The sequence below is a fragment of the Scyliorhinus torazame genome, chromosome 8, assembly GCF_047496885.1.
Source record: "Scyliorhinus torazame isolate Kashiwa2021f chromosome 8, sScyTor2.1, whole genome shotgun sequence".
In the NCBI taxonomy this organism is placed as follows: domain Eukaryota; kingdom Metazoa; phylum Chordata; class Chondrichthyes; order Carcharhiniformes; family Scyliorhinidae; genus Scyliorhinus; species Scyliorhinus torazame.
Window position 1 is genome coordinate 111,901,785 of NC_092714.1, and position 12,920 is coordinate 111,914,704.

The 12,920-nt window shown below is 58.2% G+C and overlaps 1 protein-coding gene across 2 annotated transcripts in view; it reads left to right on the top strand.

Moving 5' to 3' along the window:
* The window catches only part of ltn1 (listerin E3 ubiquitin protein ligase 1), a 268,450-nt gene that overhangs the window by 108,342 nt on the left and 147,188 nt on the right, over positions 1-12,920 (top strand). For both annotated transcript variants that reach the window (XM_072514034.1, XM_072514036.1), the window contains exon 14: positions 6,913-7,066. In XM_072514034.1, the coding sequence (XP_072370135.1) occupies positions 6,913-7,066 (154 nt within the window). The remainder of the gene's footprint in view (positions 1-6,912; positions 7,067-12,920) is intronic.

Sequence of the window (12,920 nt, forward strand, 5' to 3'; positions counted from 1 at the left end):
CTCCCCCCCTCTCCCCCCCTCTCCCCCCCTCTCCCCCCTCTCCCCCCCTCTCCCCCCTCTCCCCCCTCTCCCCCTCTCCCCCCTCTCCCCCCTCTCCCCCCCTCTCCCCCCTCTCCCCCCTCTCCCCCCCTCTCCCCCCCTCTCCCCCCCTCTCCCCCCTCTCCCCCTCCCCCCTCTTCCCCCCCCTCTCCCCCTCTTCCCCCCCCTCCCCCTCTTCCCCTCTTCCCCCCCCTCCCCCTCTTCCCCTCTTCCCCCCCCTCGTCCCCCCCCTCTCCCCCCCTCTCCCCCCTCGTCCCCCCCTCTCCCCCCCTCGTCCCCCCCCTCTCCCCCCCTCGTCCCCCCCCTCTCCCCCCTCGTCCCCCCTCGTCCCCCCCTCTCCCCCCTCGTCCCCCCTCGTCCCCCCCTCTCCCCCCCTCGTCCCCCCCTCTCCCCCCCTCGTCCCCCCCTCTCCCCCCTCGTCCCCCCCCTCTCCCCCCTCGTCCCCCCCCTCTCCCCCCTCGTCCCCCCCTCTCCCCCCTCGTCCCCCCCTCTCCCCCCTCTCCCCCCCCTCGTCCCCCCCTCTCCCCCCCTCTCCCCCCTCGTCCCCCCCCTCCCCCCTCGCCCCCCCCTCTCCCCCCTCGCCCCCCCCTCTCCCCCCTCGTCCCCCCCTCTCCCCTCTCGTCCCCCCCCTCTCCCCCCTCGTCCCCCCCCCCTCTCCCCCCTCGTCCCCCCCCTCTCCCCCCTCGTCCCCCCCCTCTCCCCCCTCGTCCCCCCCCCTCTCCCCCTCGTCCCCCCCCCTCTCCCCCCCTCGTCCCCCCCCCTCCCCCCTCGTCCCCCCCCCTCTCCCCCCCTCGTCCCCCCCCTCTCCCCCCTCGTCCCCCCCCTCTCCCCCCTCGTCCCCCCTCTCCCCCCCCGTTCCCCCCCCGTCCCCCCCCTCTCCCCCCTCGTCCCCCCCCCTCTCCCCCCCTCGTCCCCCCCCCCCTCTCCCCCCTCGTCCCCCCCCCCCTCTCCCCCCTCGTCCCCCCCCCCCCCTCTCCCCCCTCGTCCCCCCCTCTCCCCCCGTCCCCCCCTCTCCCCCCCTCACCCCCTCTCACCCCCCCATCCCCCCCTCTCCTCCCCATCCCCCCCCCATCCCCCCCTCTCCCCCCCATCCCCCCCATCCCCCCCTCTCCCCCCCCATCCCCCCCTCTCCCCCCCATCCCCCCCTCTCCCCCCCATCCCCCCCCTCTCCCCCCCATCCCCCCCTCTCCCCCCCATCCCCCCCTCTCCCCCCCATCCCCCCCTCTCCCCCCCATCCCCCCCTCTCCCCCCCGTCCCCCCCATCCCCCCCGTCCCCCCCTCTCCCCCCCCGTCCCCCCCCTCTCCCCCCCGTCCCCCCCTCTCCCCCCCGTCCCCCCCTCTCCCCCCCCCGTCCCCCCCTCTCCCCCCCCCGTCCCCCCCTCTCCCCCCCTCTCCCCCCCCTTCCCCCCCTCTTCCCCCCCTCTCCCCCCTCATCCCCCCCCTCTCCCCCCCTTCCCCCCTCTTCCCCCCCCTCTCCCCCCCTCATCCCCCCCTCTCCCCCCTCATCCCCCCCCTCCCCCCCCCTCTCCCCCCCCTCTCCCCCCCTCCCCCCTCCCCCCACTCCCCCCTCCCCCCTCCCCCCCTCTCCCCCCCTCTCCCCCCCCCTCTCCCCCCCCTCTCCCCCCCTCTCCCCCCCCTCTCCCCCCCTCTCCCCCCCCCTCTCCCCCCCTCACCCCCCCTCTCCCCCCCCCTCCCCCCCCCTCTCCCCCCCCTCTCCCCCCCCTCTCCCCCCCTCTCCCCCCCCTCTCCCCCCCTCTCACCCCCCCTCACCCCCCCCCTCTCCCCCCCCCCTCTCCCCCCCCTCTCCCCCCCCTCTCCCCCCCCTCTCCCCCCCCTCTCCCCCCCCCTCTCCCCCCCCCTCTCCCCCCCCTCTCCCCCCCCACTCCCCCCCCCTCTCCCCCCCCCTCTCCCCCCCCTCTCCCCCCCTCTCTCCCCCCTCTCCCCCCTCTCCCCCCCCCTCCCCCCTCTCCCCCCCCCTCTCCCCCCCCTCTCCCCCCCCTCTCCCCCCCTCCCCCCCTCTCCCCCCCCTCCCCCCTCTCCCCCCCTCTCCCCCCCCCTCTCCCCCCCTCTCCCCCCCCTCTCCCCCCCCTCTCCCCCCCTCTCCCCCCCCTCCCCCCTCTCCCCCCCCTCCCCCTCCCCCCTCTCCCCCCCCTCCCCCCCTCTCCCCCCCTCTCCCCCCCTCTCCCCCCCTCCCCCCCCCCTCCCCCCTCCCCCCCCTCCCCCCCTCCCCCCCCCTCCCCCCCTCTCTCCCCCCCCTCTCTCCCCCCCCTCCCCCCCACTCCCCCCCCTCTCCCCCCCCACTCCCCCCCCTCTCCCCCCCCCTCTCCCCCCCCCCCCCCTCTCCCCCCCCTCTCCCCCCCTCTCCCCCCCCCTCTCCCCCCCCTCTCCCCCCCTCTCCCCCCCCCTCTCCCCCCCCTCTCCCCCCCCCTCTCCCCCCCTCTCCCCCCCCTCTCCCCCCCTCTCCCCCCCCTCTCCCCCCCTCTCCCCCCCCTCTCCCCCCCTCTCCCCCCCTCTCCCCCCCTCTCCCCCCCCTCTCCCCCCCTCTCCCCCCCTCTCCCCCCCCTCTCCCCCCCCTCTCTCCCCCCCTCTCCCCCCCCTCTCCCCCCCCTCTCTCCCCCCTCTCCCCCCCCTCTCTCCCCCCTCTCCCCCCCTCTCCCCCCCTCTCCCCCCCCTCTCCCCCCCTCTCTCCCCCTCTCCCCCCCCTCTCCCCCCCCCTCTCTTCCCCCCTCTCCCCCCCCTCACCCCCCCCCTCTCTCCCCCCTCTCCCCCCTCTCCCCCCCTCTCCCCCCCTCTCCCCTCCCCCCCTCTCCCCCCCCTCTCCCCCCCCTCTCCCCCCCCTCTCCCCCCCCTCTCCCCCCCTCTCCCCCCCTCTCCCCCCCTCTCCCCCCCCTCTCCCCCCCTCTCCCCCCCCTCTCCCCCCCTCTCCCCCCCCTCTCCCCCCCCCTCTCCCCCCCCCTCCCCCCCCCTCTCCCCCCCCCTCCCCCCCCCTCCCCCCCTCTCCCCCCCCTCTCCCCCCCCTCTCCCCTCTCCCCCCCCTCTCCCCCCCCCTCTCCCCCCCCTCTCCCCCCCCTCTCCCCCCCTCTCCCCCCCCCTCTCCCCCCCCTCTTCCCCCCCTCTCCCCCCCTCTCCCCCCCCTCTCCCCCCTCTCCCCCCCTCTCCCCCCCTCTCCCCCCCTCTCCCCCCCTCTCCCCCCCCTCTCCCCCCTCTCCCCCCCTCTCCCCCCCCTCCCCCCTCTCCCCCCCTCTCCCCCCTCTCCCCCCCTCTCCCCCTCCTACCCTCTCCCCCTCCCCCCTCTCCCCCTCCCCCCTCTTCCCCCCTCTCCCCCCTCTCCCCCCTCTCCCCCCTCTCTCCCTCTCTCCCCCTCTTCTCCCCCTCTTCCCCCCCCTCTCCCCCTCTTCCCCTCTTCCCCCCCCCTCGTCCCCCCCTCGTCCCCCCCTCTCCCCCCCTCTCCCCCCTCGTCCCCCCTCTCCCCCCTCGTCCCCCCCCTCTCCCCCCTCGTCCCCCCCTCTCCCCCCCTCGTCCCCCCCCTCTCCCCCCCTCGTCCCCCCCCCTCTCCCCCCCCTCTCCCCCCCCTCTCCCCCCTCGTCCCCCCCTCTCCCCCCCCTCTCCCCCCTCGTCGCCCCCTCTCCCCCTCGTCGCCCCCTCTCCCCCCTCGTCGCCCCCTCTCCCCCCTCGTCGCCCCCTCTCCCCCCTCGTCGCCCCCCTCTCCCCCCTCGTCGCCCCCTCTCCCCCCTCGTCCCCCCCCTCTCCCCCTCGTCCCCCCCCTCCCCCTCGTCCCCCCCCCTCCCCCTCGTCCCCCCCCCTCCCCCTCGTCCCCCCCCCTCTCCCCCCTCGTCCCCCCCCCCTCTCCCCCCTCCCTCTCCCCCCTCGTCCCCCCTCTCCCCCCCCCGTCCCCCCCTCTCCCCCCCGTCCCCCCCTCTCCCCCCCCGTCCCCCCCTCTCCCCCCCCGTCCCCCCCTCTCCCCCCCCGTCCCCCCCTCTCCCCCCCCTCTCCCCCCCCGTCCCCCCCCTCTCCCCCCCTCACCCCCTCTCCCCCCCCTCACCCCCCCAATCCCCCCCTCTCCCCCCTCACCCCCCCAATCCCCCCCTCTCCCCCTCACCCCCCCATCCCCCCCTCTCCCCCCTCACCCCCCCATCCCCCCCTCTCCCCCCCCTCTCCCCCCCTCTCCCCCCCTCCCCCCTCTACCCCCTCTCCCCCCCTCCCCCCTCTCCCCCCCTCTCCCCTCTCCCCCCCTCTCCCCCCTCTCCCCCCCCTCTCCCCCCCTCTCCCCCCTCTCCCCCCCTCTCCCCCCCTCTTCCCCCCTCTCTCCCCCCTCTCCCCCCCCTCTCCCCCCCTCTCCCCCCCCTCTCCCCCCCTCTCCCCCCCCCTCTCCCCCCCTCTCTCCCCCCCCTCTCCCCCCCCTCTCCCCCCCCCTCTCCCCCCCCCCTCTCCCCCCCTCTCCCCCCCCCTCTCCCCCCCCCCTCCCCCCCCCTCTCCCCCCCCCCTCTCCCCCCCCCCTCTCCCCCCCCCTCTCCCCCCCCTCTCCCCCCCCCCTCTCCCCCCCCCTCTCCCCCCCCCTCTCCCCCCCCTCTTCCCCCCTCTCCCCCCCCCTCTCCCCCCTCTCCCCCCCTCTCCCCCCCCCTCTCCCCCCCCTCTCCCCCCCTCTCCCCCCCTCTCCCCCCCCTCTCCCCCCCCTCTCCCCCCCCTCTCCCCCCCCTCTCCCCCCCCTCTCTCCCCCCTCTCTCCCCCCTCTCCCCCCTCTCTCCCCCCTCTCTCCCCCCTCTCCCCCCCTCTTCCCCCCCTCTTCCCCTCCTCTCCCCCCCTCTCCCCCCCTCTCCTCTCCCTCCCCCCCTCTCACCCCCTCTCCCTCCCCCCCTCTCACCCCCTCCCCTCTCACCCCCTCCCCCCCTCTCCTCCCCTCTTCCCCCTCCTCCCCCCTCTATCCCCCCTCCCCCCTCTTCCCCCCTCCCCCCCCTCTCTCCCCCCTCTCTTCCCCCTCTCCCCCCCTCTTTCCCCCCTCTCTTTCCCCCCCCCCCCCCCCCCCGTGCAAACAGTATCTTCGGGGTCGGTTTGCAGGATTGAAGGAGCTGGAAGCGAAATATGGGCTGGAGCGGGTGAAGTGTTTCGATACATACAGGTTCGAGAATTTGCCAGAAAGGAGATGCAGAGCTTCCCGGTGGAGCCGGCCTCCACATTGCTGGAGGAGGTGCTGACGACAGGGGGACTGGAGAAGGGGGTAGTGTCGGTGGTTTACTGAGCTATTTTGGAAGAGGAGAAGGCACCACTGGAAGGGATCAAAGCGAAGTGGGAGGAAGAGTTGGTCGAGGATATGGAGGAGGGGTTCTGGTGTAAGATGCTCCGGAGAGTGAACGCCTCCACCTCATGCGCGAGGTTGGGGCTGATACAGCTGAAGGTGGTATACAGAGCACACCTCACGAGAGCGAGGATGAGCCGATTCTTTGAAGGAGTAGAAGATGTATGTGAACATTGCGGGGGGGCCCCGCTAATCACGTTCATATGTTTTGGTCCTGTCCAAAGCTGGAGGATTACTGCAAGGAGGTTTTTAGGGTAATTTCTAAAATGGTGCACGTGAAACTGGACCTGGGCCCCCGGGAGGCCATATTCGGGGTGTCGGACCAGCCAGGGTTGGAAACGGGTGCGGAGGCAGATGTTGTAGCCTTCGCCTCGTTGATCGCCCAAAGGTGGATCCTGATGGGTTGGAGAGCAACCTCTCCACCCTGTGCCCTGGCGTGGTGGGGGGGGACGTGTTGGAATTCTTGACCCCTGAGAAGGTTAAGTTTGAACTGAGGGGAGGGATGGAGGGGTTCTACAATTCAAGGGCATTATTCATTCTGCACTTTCAAGAACTGGATAACATTGAACATTAGTTCGGGGGGTGGGAGGATTGGGGGGGTGAGGTGGGAGGGTTGTGGGGGGGGCGCCTGTGTGTGTTAATGGTGACTGGGCGATTCCGGATTCCTTTTTGTTATTTGTTTGTGTGAACATGCGGGCTAATGTTTGGGGTTTGGTGGGAGGGTGGGATCGTGTTATTGGTATGGGTATTGACTTATTTGTTACTGATTATTGTTTATTGTTGGGGGGTGTAAATTTGGCAGAAAATATGAAAAAGCATGAGAATAAAAATATATATTTTTTAAATTATTGAAGCAGATACAACACTGACGGGACATGATAGGGTTCATGCTGAGACAATGTTTCTTCTTATGAGAGAGACTAGAACTAGGGGATACAATTTAAAAACAAGGGGTGTTCCATTTAAGATGAGTTTTTTCCCCCACAATTGGTCTGTGGAATTATCTTCCCCACAGCACAATGGAAGCAAGGTATTTGAATATTTTGAAGACTGAGCTGGATAAATTCTTGATTGACTAGGGAGTCAAAGGTTATAAGGAGTAAACAGGAAAATGGAATTGAGGCTATAATCAGATCAGATGGTGGAGCAGGCTTGAGGGCCCAACTGTCTTTTAATTCATATGTTCATATGAACAAGCTGTCACCTCAATGAAAATTGCATTAATATCCTTTTTTAGACGTTAAAATAATGGGAAGTTGTAGTTTGGCTATTTTATTTTCATTTCTATATAAAATGCATTCTATGCTATCAATTTCACATTGATCATTCAATTAGTACTTATACACTTAATATGTAACTTGTCTAAGTAAATCCATAAATCCTTATGGATTTTGGTTTTCTTTTACCATATTCACATGCAGCAAGTCAGACAAAAGAAGCTTTGATGAATGCATCCTTAAGTATCCCTTTGTTCAGTTTATACAAGGAATAATTTCAAAGCGAACGTATGAATGACTGGAGGATACTGAAACATGTTAATATACATGTTTGTAAGATTGTGTTTTGTAATCCTGTTTTAGATGCTGATCTGCATAAACTGCAACAAACCTGGTTGCTGGGATTAACTTCACTGATCAATCAACAGGACGGAAATTTTAGAAAATGTGGTTTCTTTCATAGCTGTGCAACATGGTTGAAAAGTCAAGTCCAAACATCACCTCTGGATGCAAAAAGGTTTTTTAATGAATAAGTATACTCTTTCTCTAATATTTTCTTCATCGTTAAATAATTTTTCCTATGAGAAGCTAACCCTTATCCTGCTGAATAAATTTAGTTTACCTGTTGTGTAAAGCAGCAACTTAGTTATTGCATAGTTGCTTGGGTTTATAATATCCTGTGTCATTTATACTAACTATTACATTGTGCAGTAAATCTGAGATGAGGCAGTTTCACATTATGTATTCCTGGCAATTGCAATTACTCTTCTTGAACTTGCAGTCATGAGAATTATGTAGGAAAGGTCCAGCTGTAGTGTGATGATAAGAATGTTGCCCAGAGCCAAGCGATTTCTTATTGCTTACAAATATTTTGTTGTAAAAAGAACAATCAGCAAATGAATGAAAATAAGCATACTGTTAGATATTCAAAGGATTTTGACAAATTAGTATTTTGGAGAGATGGCTTAAATTATATTTATGTATGTCATTAAAATAATAAGTAACCATATGATCTGGTTTATCAGTGCTTTGCCCCACAGATCGGGAAAGTTGCATTCAAATTTTAATCCCTGGTGACATTTTAAAATGGATTTAAGATGGGAAGTCAGATTAACGGGGCAGTGATTTTTAATGTATCTAAAGTGCTGACCTCAAAAGAAGGAAAGGGACTGATATGCAGACGTAAGCACTTCAAAGGTTGAATCAGAGGCAGCATCAACTATACCTTTGGCAGTAGATCATAGTGTGCACCTCTCCTGTGAAGAAACAGTAGCCAATGAAGTGGCCAAATCAAAGCAAAGCTAGGTGAAAGGAAAAAGGCTTTCAAAGTTGTTTTCTTCAATTTGGAAGCATGGTGGCACATTGGGGAATAAAACTTTAAAAATAACCAAGTTTATGACACCATTTCAGAACACGTGCGTTTGATGCAAATTATTTGATAATATTCAAAATATCTGAATGACCTGACAATGATTTTAAGAACAAAGAACAATACAGCACAGGAATAGGCCCTTCGGCCCTCCAAGCCTGTACCGGTCATAATATCACTCTTGGCCAAAACCCTCAGCACTTTCTAGTGCCATATCCCTCTATACCCATCCTATCTATGCATTTGTCGAGATGCCTTTTGAACACCGTTAATGTATCTGCTTCCACAGCCTCCCTGGCAACGCGTTCCAGGCACTCACCACCCTCTGCGTAAAGAACCTGCCTCGCATATCTCCTCCAAACATTGCTCCACGGATCTTAAACCTATTCCCCCTGGTGACTGACACCTCCACCCTGGGAAAGAGTGCCTGCCCATCCACTTTATCCATGCCCCTCATAATCTTGTAGGCCTCTGTTAAGTCATCCCTCAAACTCCGTTGTTCCAATGAAAGCAGTTCGAGTCCATTCAGCCTTTCTGCATAGCTAACAGCCTCTAGACGAGGCAGCAACCTGGTAAACCTCCTCTGCACCCTCTCTAAAGCCTCCACATCCTTCTGGTCGTGTGGCGACCAGAATTGTGCACAATATTCCAAGTGCGGCATTACCAAGGTTCTATACAACTGTAGCATGACTTGACAGTTTTTATACTCGATGCCCCATCCAATGAAGGCAAGCATTCCATGTGATTTTATGACTACCGTGGCCACTTGTGCTGCCACTTTCAAAGATCTGTGGACCTGCACGCCCAGATCTCTCTGACTTTCTATCTTTCTAAGAGTTTTCCCATTTACGGTATGCTTCCCCTCTATGTTAGACCTACCAAAATGCATTACATCACATTTGTCTGGATTAAACTCCATTTGCCATTTTCTGCCCAATCTCCAACTTATGTATGTCCTGGTGTATCCTCTGACAATCCTCAACACTATCTGCCACTCCACCAACCTTGGTGTCATCCGCAAACTTACGAATAAGACCAGCTACATTTTCCTCCAAATCGTTTATGTATACTACAAACAACAGAGGCCCCAGCACAGATCCCTGTGGAACACCACTAGTCACAACCTTCCATTCAGAAAAACACCCTTCGACTGCTACCCTTTGCCTTCAGTGACCGAGCCAGTTCTGTATCCATCTTACTACCTCACCTCTGATCCTGTGTGACTTCCCCTTTTGTACCAGTCTGCAGCAGGCACTTCGTCAAACGCTTTTGTGATGTCCATGTAAACAACAACCACCGCCCTCCCCTCATCAGTCATCTTTGTCATCTCCTCAAAAAGCTTGATCAAGTTAGTGAGGCATGACCTCCCCTTCACAAAACCATGCTGTCAATCGCTAATGAGTCCGTTTGTTTCCAAATGGCTATAAATCCTGTCCCTGAGAGTTCTCTCCAATAATTTTCCTACTACCGATGTGAGGCTCACTAGTCTATAGTTTCCTGGATTATCCCTGCTGCCTTTCTTAAACAGTGGTACCACATTAGCTATTCTCCAGTCCTCTGGGATCTCACCTGTAACCAATGATGTCAGTCAAGGCCCCAGCAATTTCCTCCGTTGCTTCATCTGGCCCAGGAGACCTATCTACCTTAATGTCTTTTAAAACACCCAATACCACCTCCATTTTGATGTCAACATGATCCAGACTGTCCACACACCTTACCCAGAATCATCTTCCACAAAGTCCTTTTCTTTGGTGAACACTGATGCAAAAGTACTCATTTAGTACCTCGCCTATTTCCTCTGGCTCAACACATAGATTCCCTCCACTGTCCTTAAGTGGTCCAATCCTTTCCCTGGTCATCCTCTTACTTTTTACATATGAATAAAAAGCTTTGGGATTCACCTTGATCCTACTTGTCAAGGACTTTTCATGAACCCCCTCGCCCTCCTAATTTCCCGATTAAGAACTTTCCTGCTTTCTTCATACTCATTCAAGGGTTTTGACTGTCCCCACCCTTCCAAACCATACAAAACCTCCTTTTTCTGTTTGACAAGGTTCACAATATCCCTTGTTATCCAAGGCTCCCTAAACTTCCTGTACTTATCCTTCGTTCTCTCAGGAATGTGACTTTCCTGAGTCCTAATCAACTGTCCCACATGTCTGATTTTGATTTACCCTCCAACAGCTGCACCCAACCCAATTTCTGTCCAATGTTATTGTAATTTGCCTTTCTCCAGTTTAGCACCTTAACACGAGGATCACACTAAGCCCTATTCAAAAGTACCCTAAAACTTACGGAATTGATGTCACTACTCCCAAAATATTCCCCTACTGAAACCTCAACCACCTGTCCAGGCTCATTCCCCGATACCAGATCCAGTACTGCCCCTTCCCTAGTTGGACTATCTACATATTGCATCAGGAAGCCTTCCTGGATACACCTTACAAACTCTGCGCCATCCAAGCCCCTAGCACTAATTGAGTTCCAGTCAATATAGGGGAAATCACATTGCCCCATTCCATCAGCTGGAGAAAATTGCTATTAATTTTAACAGCCTTTTAACAGGTGGTTTAACTCAAGGGATGATAAAAATGTTAAAATAGATTTTTGTTTTTGTTTCGTTAATGATGCACCAATATTTTTTTTTCGGACAGCAGTATTAATCACCTGACAGTTAGTGACTTGATGGCAGCCTTCTGACTCAGTGAGATGATTTTTGCACCATGGTGGCCAACTCTGTTAGGCACTGCCTGGTGTGGCTCCACTCTGGCATGGCAACATTTGCTGCATTTTATGTAGAGGAAGACCGTGGGCTGACGAGGTGCACAATTCGCGGGCTTCTTTTTCTCTGGGGCCTCTTCTCAGCCAGCTGCGTTATTTGATTTTGCTTGCCTCTTCAGTGCCTTTCCAAACTGTCAGCATCCAGAGGACACAGCCATTGGTGACTAACCCAGTTTTCAGTGTGAACATCCGTTCACATCTCCATATTTCGCTTCCAGGTTTCCTTGTAGAAGAAGTATGGATGCCCAGGAGGTCATGACTGTTGCTAACTTTTGGTTGGTGCAATTGGCTCTGTTTTATAACCGTTGCTGTCGAGTCGCCAGGTATCTTTATGATACCGCCACAAGGTTCAAGTCCAAGTAATGATTAATAACTCAATACACCGATCAAAGCACATTTATTATACACAGTAATCGCTACTCATGCACAAATTCTACTTCTAAGCTACTTCTACAACTAACAGGCCTATACTTAGCTTCGGACTGGCCCACCAGGTCAGGGGAACAAATGGCCTTTCGTTCGGGTTCTGAGTCTGCGGGATTCGAAGTTGGTACGGATTGGTAGCTAGGAGCGCCTATCTCGTAGCGAGCGTTGACTTAAGACTTACTGGATCTCGGCGGCAGTTGAACCGGTCACGGTCAAGGTTGGTTCACGTTGCTGGGTGACCCAGTCAAGAAGAACGATTTGAGCTTGGGGGCTTAACTTTATAGTCCCCAGGGGCTTTCCGCCTTTCGGGGCGGACCCTGTACCTGGTTCTAGGTGATTGGACTTTGTTCCAATCGCTTGGTTCGATTTCTCCAATACTGGAGCGGTTCCCTGATCGATGGGCGGTCTTGAGGTGTCCGTTAACCTCTTTTGTGTTGGCTCCTGCTGGCGCCGGGGAGTCTGGCTTAGCTTTGTTTGTCCCAAATGTTGTGATTGTTCCCGGGGATTGCTTATTAGTATGTAGATGGCTGCTTCATTATTATGCAGATGGCTGCTTGTATCAATGCTGTCTGGGCTTTTGCAGAGTTTAATACACAGTAAACTTGCACCTGCTGGTTTCTGCCTGTGTTGGCTAATTTCCCTGCAGCCTTTGCTGTTCTCCATTTTACATCGGGAGTTGGCCAACCCAGGTGGCTACATGACCTAATGGCGTGTCCACAATGCAGAAGATCTTTGGACATATGGCTGTCATCCTTTGGATGAACATGGCCGAACCAGCGCAGATATAATTGACTTAATGATGAATGTATGATGATGTAATTAGTATTCTCCAGGACCTTTGAGTTGATGACCTTATCCTACCAAGAATACGACTGAGACAGCAAAGTTGGACACTATTCGGCCTTTTCTCTTGCCTGTAGTTTGGTTTCATCACTGAAGAGCACTGCACTAATGAGGCAGGTGTGGGACACTCTCACTTTCGTGTTCTCAGTCAGGTCACTGTTGTCCAACAATATTCAGATTGGGCAAAGCAGGTGCAACGTTTGTGACGCGTTTGTGGATTTCAGCATCAAATGTCAGATTGCTGGTGGTTGTGGAGTCTAGATATGTGAAGCTATCAGTAACTTTCAGCATCACATTGTCAGTGTTGATGGATGACAGCATCCTACACCATGACATAAACACTGTTTGACGCCACTGAGGATCTCAAAGGGTTCTGCTGTTGTCCTGTCAGAGCTGACCTTATCATATTGTCACAGAAAAGGTGACCACAGAGAGCAGCTTCAGCGGGCAGCACATTTTCTCTAGCAGCTTAAATAGACTACGTCTGCACACATGGTGGAATGTCTTGGTGAGATCAATTAAGGAAATATATAATGGTTTCCTTCATTCACAAAATTTCTCTTGCAGCTACCAGAAGGTCACGTCACTTGTAGATTTTTCAGTTCTGAAACCACCCTGGGATTTGAGATAGATGTATTGAGTCAGGATCTAGTGTCTTGCCAGGGTTAGAGCAGGGTAACCCTGGCAAATACTCCCTCCAGCAGAGACAGAGAAGTTAGCACAGATGCTGCAGGATTGCTGGTTTCCCATGCTTGATGTGTTCATGTGGTGTAGCATCAACTTCTGGAACATTTCCGATGGCAAGCAAGTTAGTAGCTTTGTTAAGAACCCCCACTGTGTGTTTGATGTCCAGCTCTGCTATGACAGACAGGCTTTCTATGGCGTCCAGAGCTTCCTCGATGATTGTGTTCTCCTAAGGGTACAACTCAAGATAATGGTCCAACAATCTCTC